General features: G+C 36.0%; 1 protein-coding gene across 1 annotated transcript; it reads left to right on the top strand.

Moving 5' to 3' along the window:
• Positions 1-1,490: 1,490 nt before the first annotated feature.
• On the top strand, positions 1,491-11,651 carry LOC100924617 (trichosurin). The gene is made up of 7 exons (XM_012540637.2): positions 1,491-1,699; positions 3,221-3,354; positions 5,056-5,129; positions 5,696-5,806; positions 8,830-8,931; positions 9,137-9,184; positions 11,427-11,651. The coding sequence occupies exons 1-6, from the start codon at positions 1,595-1,597 to the stop codon at positions 9,145-9,147; spliced, it is 537 nt and encodes a 178-aa protein (XP_012396091.1). The 5' UTR covers positions 1,491-1,594; the 3' UTR covers positions 9,148-9,184; positions 11,427-11,651.
• Positions 11,652-12,360: the final 709 nt, after the last annotated feature.

Below are 12,360 nucleotides of genomic sequence, written 5' to 3'. Positions count from 1 at the left end.
TATATATATATATATATATATATATATATATACTAGCTTATTTGCCTTATGTCCCAGCAGAACACTTCATCTCTCTCCTTACCTTTCTGACCCTCATTCTTAGCGTGCTCTGACACTTCATTTCTGTCTCTCAGTTTCCCTTACTTTTTTCATGAGTCAGTGAGACTATGACCCACAATTTAAGAAACTTTGTTCTGAACCAATGAAAAGAGGGTTTTTTTATTTTCAAATCTTATTTTAATTTGTGGAATAAAATAAGTATATTTACAATATAGTACAATAAAAAGACAATTATACATGAAACTGCAAATTTTCTATGCACAACTTGCTCTTTTTTCAAACATACAGAATTATCATATACATTTTTTCCTTTGTTTCTTCCTCCTCAAAGCCCCCCTACTACCATTAAACACAAATAGGTATTTATATGTTTGTGTATGTATATGCAAAGTGTAAGGTACTTTGTACAAAACAATGTTGTGGGATGATTAGCTGTGAATGACTTTGTTATTCTCAGCAACACAGTGATCCAAGACTATTCTGAAGTTCTTACAATGAAAAATGCTATCCATACCCAGAGAAAGAACTGGTTGGTTCTGAATAGATTGAAGCATACTTTTTTTTTTTTTTTTTTTACTTAATTTTTCTTTAGGGTTTTTTTGGGGGAGGGGAATTTATTCTTTTACAATATGACTTTTGTAGGAATGTTTTACATAACTTCACATGTGTCTTCTCAGGGAGGGGGGAGGTTGAAGAGGGAGGAAGCTAGAAAACATGAAAATTAAAGTTTCAAAAACAAATGTAAAAATTGTTTTACCTGCAACTAGTGAAAAATACTAAATAAAAAAATTGTGTTGCTAAAGAAAGTTTTATCTCTGATTATTTTCTACAACTCTGAAATCACAGATCCAGACCCCCCCCAAAATTGACTTAAAATATATTATTGTGTGCTAGACTATAAATACAATGTGGACATGAATTAAGGCTTGTCTAAAATTTGCTTGTTATCAAATACTGTGTACATAGGAGGCATTTAATACATGTTTGATGAAACCATACAAATAAATTATCAGATCCCTCATAGAGGGAACTCTTGCCTTTTTTGAGAAGTCTTTTCAAATTGCCTAGAATAGGGTTTTGTAGTCAATCAACATTTATTAAGGCTTATTATGTTTAGGCCCCATGTTAAGTCCCTGCCTTCAAGGAGCGCATGTACTTAATGGGACAATTTAGTAAAGGATTAAGTCACTGAACTTCACAGGGGCAAAACACAGAAAAAGTACGCTGTGGACTAACAGGAGCTATAGAACTGATTCCAGGAAATTAGCTCTATGTAACAATGAGTGTTCTTAGAAATTCACATTTCAGAAATATAAAAATTTCTGGGATATTCTTGAGGTAATTGAATAGCTAAATTGGCTAAAAAACTGTGAATGAAGTATTATTTAAGGTAGTAGGAGGAGTCACTATAATGGCACTGAAGTACAGGATCCAGGGCCCAAGAAGAATAAAAGCAGGTGACCTAGGAACTCAGAACATTCACTAGACCCATTCTTACATTCTCAACTGCTACTGAAGGAACAGACTCTAGAAGATGAAGTTTCTGTTGCTGAGTATGGGTGTGGCCCTAGTCTGTGGCTTCCAACCTGAGTATAGCAGATCACAGGAAGACCTATCAGATGAAAAGGAACAAAAATGGGTACAGATGGAATGGGTTGGGAGGGGAATGGGTTGGCAGGGAAAGCAGGGTTAAGAATAATAGATAAGAAGAACAGAACTTGTCTTTGTCCAACAGGACTGGTGGAAGCTAGACTTAGGACAAGAGGGAAAAGATATTTGAATGGTGTTTTCTAATAGCTAGCAATTACATGGCATTTTAGGGGCAGCTAGGTGGGAAAAGGGAAAGAGCTCTGGACATAGTATCAGGAAGGCTGATTTTCCTGAGTTGAAATCTGTCCTCAGACACTGACTAACTGTGTGATCCTGGGCAAGTCACTTAATTCTGTTTGTTTCAGTTCTTCATCTATAAAATGAGCTGGAGAAGGAAATGACAAACCACTCTAGTATCTTGGCCAAAAAGATCCCAAATGGGATTACAAATAGTTGAGCATGAGTGAAATGATTTTATAACAACACCAAATATGGCATCTTAAGATTTACAAAGATTATCTCATTTGATTCTCAGAATAGTCCTGCAAGGTCTTCTGCCTCAAACAATAATGGTATTGTCTGTAAATAGTGAGAATCTGAAATAATGCATGATTATATATATATATATGTTTGCCTATTACCTGCATATCTTTTAAAAAAGAATAAGAAAAAATATTTCAAACTCTCATTCCTGACTACATAATTCCATGGGAGAGCTCTCAGTACTTATCAAATGAAGGGATGGACCATGCAATCTTTAAGAACCTTATAGTTCTAAAATTCTATCATGCCATTATTTCAAAAGGCAAACCTAATCCCAAGGAGTAGACTTGAAATCCATCCTCTTAGCTTCTTATTGTAATTGAAAAGGAGGTAATAGAATCCAGATAATCTCATGCAGAACAAGTCTTTCCAAGTCATGGAGCCTGGAGGTTTACTTTCTGTGAGCTGAGATTTAAAGTGATTTTGTCAATAGGATGTTAATGGTAATTGGGCATTTTGTTTCTGCATTTGATCTGCTTTGAAATGCCATGTGGACTCTGTCAAAGTTTGGGGAGTAATTTCACACCTAGTCAGAGAAGAAGGGAAGAGGATTCCTTCAGGAAGTTGTACTGAACAGAATCTGAGAAGGGATCCAAGATTGTTGCAAGTCTTTCATAAGTGACTGTCTTGTTAAGATCTCAATAAAGATGCTCCCTATTCTTTATGGAAATTTCATATGTCTCTCCACACACCCCCAAATTTTTTTAAAAAAGAAAATTAATTGATTGATTGTATCTGAAGGTAAGATAGTAATTGGAAGTGAAAATAGAATAAATGGTTAAAGATCACATAACTAAATAGTGCTCCAGATGGGACTGGAAGCCACATCTCTTTCCTCTGACTCTAGCATTCTTTCTACTTTTCCATGATGAAAATATACATACTAAGACAGAACAGGGCTTGGGAATCTCAATTTATTCAACTACAAAATGAAGGGTTTGGTTTAAGGTTTCTTCCAGGTCTAAAATCCCATGATCCTGTGATCAAGGTGTTTTTCTTATTCTTACCCAAACTTTTCCCCCTGCAGCTTTCTGGTCACTGGCACCTTGTTGAATTGGCTTCAAGTGACACATCTCTGATTGGGGTGGAAGGTCCTTTTAGGAATTTTATCCAAAATATCACTGTAGAGAATGGCAACCTGAATGGACTCTTTTTGACTAGGTAAGTGCTGCTCATTTTACCTGGGGGAAGTGACAGACATCTGGGTCACAGCTCTGTATTCTTTCTCCCAACACAGACTGAGCTTATCTGTCCTAAGTATCAATCAGTGATGAAGCTTCCATGATAAAGTCAGTCTTATAAATATCAAGAGCAGCTTGGGTAAAGAAGCAATATTAGTAAACTTTTTGCAAGAGGGAATTGTTTTATTCTTATTGTACTCTTAGCACAGTGCTTGTAAACTTTGAATAATTGTTTGATAAACGGCCACACACAGACTTGACATGTGTTTGCAAGGAAAGGGCAATATTGGTCACAATTGAGGCTCAGGACTTTTTAACTGCAAGCTGGGAGAGTCAATTCTTTCTTTTCTTCCCCAATCCTTCCTAAATCACTGCTCAACCATTTGTCATCATTTGGAAGTCAGATAGGTTCATTAACACATCTCTGCTAAGAAAACAGAGAGAAGAGAAAGAAAAAGAAGTTAATGTCATTAGTTGTTGTACCAGACAGGATCAACAGAATCACCAATCCATAGGGACTAAAATGCTTGGCGTGCTTTATCAAAAGGGAATGTGTGATTACATAAATCCTCTCAGACTCTTAATTTCAGACTTCCAGTCTGTAATTAAGCCAGTAAGAAAATCATGGAAGAGAAAATCCAGGGCTGAATTCTAATCTTTATTCACTCACTCAAGTGACTGTCTCTTTTCTTGTCTATGTTTCAATTATATCTTTTAAATGTCAACAATGTTATAACAACTCTACTTATATATTCTGAATTTTGTGGAAACAAAATGAGATAATAATAATGATAATAATATACCATTTCATATTTATATAGTGCTTTCAAGTTTACAGAAAATTCTTTTCACAATTACACACGCAATTATTATCCCTATTTTATAAGTGAAGACACTGAATCTCAAAGGAATAAAGTTACTTGCTTAGGGTCATTTTGGGGGGAAGGGAGAGACAATCTTCTTTTTATTCCAAGTGCTTAGTGAAGTGCTTGGAATATTATGTGCTTAATAAATACTTGTTAATTGACTGACTGAGAGGTTCAAACTGAGAACTTCAGACTTTTGATAGATAGTTCAGACTTTTGATAGATAGTGTCTCCCTGAGGTACTATTCTTTCACAAATAAAGCCAATATTCCAAAATCTGGTTATGTAGATTTTCTGCATAAATATTCTATTTACCTGGTATATCTATTCCATATACTAATCACAGTTTTAAAAAAACCTCAAGAATCTAGAAAAAATATTCTTAGCAATCTTTAAAATAGTAAACATATTTTTGAGGCGTCAGAAGTCACAGAAGACTTCATTGCTTATAATATTAAAACAATGATCTAAGGCAGGTAAATGGCACAGTGGATACAGTACTAGTGGAGTTAGGAAGACCTGAGTTCAAATCTGGCTTCACACACTAGATATGTGACCCTGTAACCCCATTTATCTCAGTTTCCTCATCTGTAAAATGGGGTGGTGAAGGAAATAACAAACCACTCAGTTATCTTTGCCAAGAAAATCCCAAAATGGGTCTCAAAGAGTTAGATATGATTGAAATGATTATACAATAACAACAAAAAATCTGAAAATAGTTTTTAATAAGTTTTGTGGACAAAATTGGAATTTCTAGAATAGATTTTGAGAGGAAAAGATGGAGCATTGTTATAATCCTAATCTTTATTTTTCAGGAAAAATGGCCGATGCATTCAATTATCTCTTATTGCTCTCAAGACTAAAGAAGCATGTCATTTTAAGTTGAACTGTAAGTACAAGTTCATTCACTCTTATTTGCTAAAAAGAATTAATAGACCCATTGATTAACCAGATTATAGAAACTAATGCCTTTCATGGCAAGGGAGAGACAACTACAGCCTCCCTCAGAACAGCCACAGCTCTTATTTGACTGTAGTAAGCAATGACCTAGATCAGGACCTCTGATCATCTCTGACATTCTTCAACCACCCCTTCTCTCCCACATCAGTCTCCATAGCTGTGGAGGTTAGATAAGCCTTGGTTGGGCTAAAATAGGAACTAAATGATTGTATGAACTTGCCAGTTCCTTCCCCTCTCTGAGCCTCAGTTTCCCCATTTGTAAAGTGATATAGCTGTACTACATGGTCTCATCATGTTCCATTTATGTCTACTATGCATGACTCTTGAGACTCTTAGGGAGGGGAAGAATACCTTGAAAAATATTTGTGAACAAAACCATAGTTTTTCTGGGATTTCAGAGACTACTGGGAAGTACCTTTACATACTATGCAACTACAGATATCAAGTTCTTGTAGCAATAGAAATTTTAATTCCTATTCTCTCCTGATTTCACAGATCACGGAATTAATGATATCTATTATGAAAGCTCTAAGACAAATGAATATGCTAGATTCATCTTGTATAACCATCACAATGGGAAAGTGAATGTTGTAGCAAATCTCTTTGGTATGTATTCCATGACCCTTTCCCAATACTCATTTCCTTCTTCATTCCTTAGAAAAAGGATGAACAATGTCAGGAAATAAGCAAGTGACCAAAATTGTCTGCGAAAAATAATGTACAGTATCTAAGACAAGAAAAACGTCCCAGGACGGTAAATTGATCATCATGAGACTCCTGGAAGCAGCCATTCTGAGAATTTAAAAAAACGTAACCTTCTTGAGAGCAGAAGGTTACTTTTTTTTTTTATCCAAGCACTTAGCACAGAATTTGGCATATAGAAAGTTACTAATAAATGCTTAATAAATGACCAACCTTTTTTTTTTTGGACATTAGAGAAAAACTTTATTAGAAGATATTCTTTTTTTTATTTAATAGCCTTTTATTTACAGGTTATATGCATAGGTAACTTTACAGCATTAACAATTGCCAAACCTCTTGTTCCAATTTTTCACCTCTTACCCCCCACCCTCTCCCCCAGATGGCAGGATGACCAGTAGATGTTAAATATATTAAAATATAAATTAGATACATAATAAGTATACATGACCAAACCATTATTTTTCTGTACAAAAAGAATCAGACTCTGAAATATTGTACAATTAGCTTGTGAAGGAAATCAAAAATGCAGGTGGGCATAAATATAGGGATTGGGAATTCAATGTAATGGTTTTTAGTCATCTCCCAGAGTTCTTTCTCTGGGCGTAGCTGGTTCAGTTCATTACTGCTCCATTGGAAATGATTTGGTTGATCTCGTTGCTGAGGATGGCCAGGTCCATCAGAACTGGTCATCATATAGTATTGTTGTTGAAGTATATAATGATCTCCTTGACCAACCTTCTTTAGCAAATTCTTACAGTACTTGGAAAAGAATATAGAGCAGAGAGGCCACTTACTAAATACCTTAGTTTATAGCAGAAGAAAAATCTGTTTATTCACTCATGAGTGAACAAAATGAACATAAGAGTGATAAAATAAAATGGGAAAATATGAAGTATCAAGGTAGTTCATAGTGGGGGGATGAGATAGGACTTCATAGAGACGATGTTTGAGCTGAGCCTTGTACGAGGAATTGAAGGGGTAGAGCTAGATGGAGGGTCATTCCAAGAGAAAAGCAGCAGGTAAACAAATGATAGTGATCAGGTTGGGATGAAAAATACTGGGAAAAAAATCACACTTATAAATTCATACTCACAAACTTGCTATCCTTAACTTTAGTTCAAAATTTCAAAACAGCTTGAGGTTCCATTAAACAGGATTGGCCAAGTATTTCTCATATACTCCTTCTTCACACTTTACATCATCTGAAAGAATCATATTTCTTTCCCCTGTGAAATTAGGGATTGGATTAGATGATCTTTCTTGTGCCTTATGGCTCTATGTTGTAATGAGTGAAATGTAATAATTATCTTCTAAGTGATGAGAGAATTCCTGAGAGCCAAGGAGAATAAAGGAGGACCAACACAGATACAAGAATTTGTCTAAAAGGGATTTTCATAGTCCCTCCAATCACTGCTCTACTCATATAAGATTTGGGTTGAAATCCAGCAACCATCCTGCAGCAAGAATTCCTATAATTATTATTCTACATATCTCTTTCTTTTCATAATCAAACTGCTGGGGGAGGGGGACAAATATCTACTGTCTCCACTTTCTTCTCACTTCCCACTCATTTCTCACCATCTTTGCAAGATAATTTATCTGTTCCATTCATGCAGAGATATATTCTGGGATTACCATGGTAGTCTGTCTATGTATCTATCTGTCTGTCTCTGTTATATATACACACAAACACACACACACACACACTCTGAGGTTACAGTTTCTCAAATCAATATACTCAATTATTATATTTTGCCCTTAAGTCCCAGGGATCTCTATCGATCTCCCATTAGTATTTCAAACTTTGTAAGTTTATTCACTATGTTTTTCCTCTAAAACTACTCTTCTTTCCAACTCCTTTTTTCCACCTGGAAATCATTATTCTTCCATTCATCTACTGTCAACAAACAAAAAGTCATTTCTTCATTTTCTCTCACCTGTAGATACAATCATTCTTCCAAGTCATTCTCTCATCCATTACCTGCTTCAAGATACAGCTACCCTAATTTTTGTCTTGTTTACTTATCCCCTAATATTGCAATAACCTACTATCCTAACTGGTCTCCCTGTCTGCACTTCTCATTTCCCACCAGTTTTCTGCAGAGCCACCAAATGGATATTCCTAAAACACAGTGCTAACCAAGGTACTCTCATATTCAAAAAGCATCAGAGATTCTCTGTGGCCTCTATCATAAAATAGAAATTCCCTTTTGGAACATTTAAGGTGGCTGATTAGCTAGTTTTAGCTTATTTCGCTAGGCTGATTACACTTGGAATATTTTACGTTCCACCAGATTAGTACTTGCTGTTGCTCTTAGAAGATATCTTTTGCTTCTGTGCTATTACACAGCCTGTTACAATTGTCTGAGATGCTCTCCTTTCTCATCTCTATCCCTTGGGATCCCCTTGTTTCCCTCAAGGTTTGGATCAAGTACCACATCCTTCAAAAAGCCTTCCCTGATATACCCAGTTATTGGTGCTCTACCTAGTAAAATTACTTTTCTATTTGTCATGTCTTTATAAATAACTAACTTGTATTTACTTATCTGTAAAGATATAATATCCATTCTTTATTCTTTAGACTCATTCATATTCTTTAGACTCTAAAACCTGTGGACTGTATCTTTCCTCTTTCTATCCCTAATCCTAGCACAAAATCTTTATATAAAGTATACCAGTTGCTTTCTAAATACTTGTTTATTTACTATGTGCTTAGGGGATCCTCTCTCTACCCTTCTTCAAGATATGAAATGTAATACTCATACCAGGCAACATGGCAGTTCTAATATTCAAATTTATGCCAAGGGTATGAAGTCCTTCCCCAAGTCTTTTCACCCCTCTCTCATGTGGCTATTTTTCCCCTTGATAATTGTAAATGATCAGGGAGCAAGACTCACTGACCACTCTCATTCTCACCCTGACTGCAGGCCGAACTCCAAATCTGAGCGATGAAATCAAGAAGAAATTTGAGGAAGATTTTTTAAGCAGAGGATATAGGAAGGAAAACATTTTAGATGTTTCTGAACTTGGTAAGTCCTGCTTACTGCTGTCTTCTTATTCTCCATTTCTCAGGATGACATTAAGGAGAATTCTACAAGATGGAAGGTCTCTCAGAATTTCTTCCCTATCCTTACCCAACAAAGTCCTATTCCTCTTCCCTTTGGAGTGGTGACAAACAAAAGTTAAGTAGGTTTTGAGTAACTGCATCGTTGGTATCTTGTTTTCTTTCCTCAGATCATTGCTAGGAGCTTGATGAATAAGGAAGCTGACTCAGTCCTTCAGGTCTGTGATATTTAATTTAGATATTATTCTCTAGTAATCATGCTTCTTTAGAAAATCAGAAGAGGGGATCCATATAGGTCAGATTGATGGGACCCTGCTTTTTTGTGATTCCTGAATATTTATTTCTCCTTGGTCATCCTGATATTCCTTTAAAGCTAGTGCTTAAAATGGGAAAGTGAGGGTAATTAACCTTTCCTTTCTGATTAGTTATTTTAATTATCTTATATTTACATAAAGCATTGTTCAATATTCCTTTACTTTTCCTCCCCCTTCTTTGCCCTATCCCTGTTGCCTTTTTTCTTCTCCCAAAACTGATGTGTATGAGTTTAAAGAGAGTATAGAAGGGGATCAGTGCTGGAGATTGCAATGAGGGTATGGAATAAACTCAAGGCTGGGAACTGGAAAATGCAAGTTTGGAGAGAGATCAGGGCTAGGAACTGGGGCGAGGGTAGAAGTGGTATTAAGACCCCAAGATTGGGAAACATTCTTCACTTTGACTGTCTTAAAAGCCATCTGTTTCTGTTTCTCTGAGAGGGTTATACAACAAATTTTATTTTCCTGTGTTTTTTTCTCTGACCTCATCTTCACAATTCATCTTTTATGGATCTTCTATTAATCCCAGATAGTACTTGCTGAATTGACCACAGTCTATCTCTTACCTTCTTATGAATCAAAATTATCTTCACTATATATATATATATATATATATATATTTCTCTCCTTCCAAGCTCCTCTCCTTCCATTCCTGATAACTATCATCCTATATCTCTTCTCCCCTTTAAAGCTAATCACTTATTTTACAATAGGGGATTCCACATTCTCTCCTTCCATGCTCCTATTAATCCCTTAAAATATGACTTCTGAACTTTTCATTCCACTGAACCTGCTTTCTCCAAAATTATTAATGATGTCTTAGTCACCAAATCCAATAATCTTTTCTCAATCCTCATTTTCTTTGACTACTCTGCAACCTTTGGTACTGTTGATCACTCTCTCTTCTTTGTTATTCTTTTCTCCCAGAGGGTTTTAGGATACCATTCTCATGGTTTTCCTCTTATGTATCTGAATGCTCCCTTTCTATCTATTCTACTGGATCCCTCTCTAGATGTCCTGTAACTATAGGTATACTTCAGAATTCTGTCCTAGATCTTCTCTTCTTCTATTCTACTTCACTTTCTGATCTTATCAGTTCCTATATATTTAATTACTGTTCCTATGTTAATGATTTTCAAATCTGCTTATCTGCCCTTCCCAAACTTTCTCCAGTCTCCAGTCTCACATCTCCAATTGTTTTACAGACATATTGAACTTGATGCCCAGTAGACAACTTAAAAGCAGTATATCTCAAATTGAACTCATCATCTTTTCATCTAAATTATCCCTTTTCTATCTTCTTTATTACTGTAGAAGGCAATATTATTCCTTCAGACCCTCAGGATTGTAACCTAGGAGTTGTCTGAATTCCTCATGATCTCTAGTCCTTCATATCCAATCTATTGCCAAAGCCTGTCAATTTTATCTTGCAACATCTCTTGAAAAGTCCCGCTTTTCTCCTCTGACACTGCCCACTTTAGTTCAGGCCCTCATCACCTTACACCTGGATTATTGCAGTGGCCTAATGGTGAGTCTGATTTTCTCAAATCTCTACACTCTGCACTCAGCCACTAAAGTGATTTTCATGAAGTGCAGATCTGACCATGTTATCCACCAACTCCTCACTCAATGAAATACAGTTATTATTGCCTCTAGAATCAAATACAAAATTTTCTGTTTGGCATTCAAACCCCTTCATCATTTAGCTGTCTTCTATCTTTCCAATTTTCCTATACTTTACTCCCCAGTGGGTGCCCTTCTATGCCATGACACTATCCTTCTGGCTGTTCCACAAACAAGAAAGAACATCTTTTGTATCTGGACATTTTTTTTTTCTGCCTGTACTGTACAGCTGGAATACTCTCTTTTCCACTACAACTACTATTTCCCCTAACTTCTACAACCCCTCTCAATTCTAGTGCTTTATCTTTGTTAATTATTTTCTATTTATCTTGTATATAACTTGTTTTAAATATATATACATATATATTGTTCCCCCTCATTAATTGTAAGCTCCTTGAATGTAGGGATTGTCTTTTGCCTCTTTTTTGTATCCCTAGTACTTACAAGAGTACCTACATGGCAATTTTTCCACTCAATTCAATCTGTGACTATATTTTTTAATCAGATTCTTATCTTTGTCCTTTAGGGATTTCCAAGAGACTGCTTCCTGTTCTTGCTGGCTCCCAATCTGCTTTCTCCAAATTATTAGCATGGTTACCACAAGTTCTGGAGGTCTCTTTGCCTCTTTTCTCAAGGGGATTTTCCTCTCCTTTAAAGGGATTCCATCTTTCTTAATGTTCTGCCTCTATACAGGCAGGACTCTTGGGTGAGATCATTCCTTCAAAGTCCAATAAATGATTTATCCTGTCCACCAGGTGTCCTTAGCCTATTTGAGAAGCTTTGGGGACTAGGGGAGCAGGTGAAGAATAGTAGTGGGAATCTTCAAGAGTGTAGGAAATTACCCAAATACCTCAAATCGACTTTTTGCTATTAAGCTGATAAATTTATCTAAAAAATAAAGACATATATAGAATCCAGAATTCAGTCATTCTGATGGATTATTTTAATAAGTTAAGTTTCAAGCAAAAGAAAGGAAAAGGTTGTTATCTTATAAAGCTATCTCAGAGAGTTATCTATCTGCTTTTGCCTCTTCCAGGACCACTGACTGTAGTTGCTGTGATTTCTCTAACTCTCTCTGTGCCTCTCCTTAGAGAGACTTTTTGAAACTACCATGGTAGGGGCATTTAGGTAGCACAGTAGATAGAGTTCCAGCCCTGAAGTCAGGAGGACCTGAGTTCAGATCTGGTCTCAGATACTTAATACTTCCTAACTGTGTGATCTTAGGGAAGTCACTTAACCCCAATTGCCTCAGCAAAAGAAAAAAAAAAAAAGAAAGAAACTACCATGGAAGTGAAAACGCTATCCTCCATTTCTGATCCTTTTATGAGTTTCCTTTACTCATGCTTGGAAGAAATAGCAATCTTAGAAATAATAGTGATTTAGGTCTCCTCAGAGACCTCAGAGGTAGTCTTGTCAGAATGGTGTTGCACACAACGAAACATTTAGAGATCTACAAATAA

The sequence above is a fragment of the Sarcophilus harrisii genome, chromosome 2 (genome assembly GCF_902635505.1).
Source record: "Sarcophilus harrisii chromosome 2, mSarHar1.11, whole genome shotgun sequence".
NCBI classification, from domain to species: Eukaryota; Metazoa; Chordata; class Mammalia; order Dasyuromorphia; family Dasyuridae; genus Sarcophilus; species Sarcophilus harrisii.
This window is presented reverse-complemented; position numbering and strand designations above follow the sequence as displayed.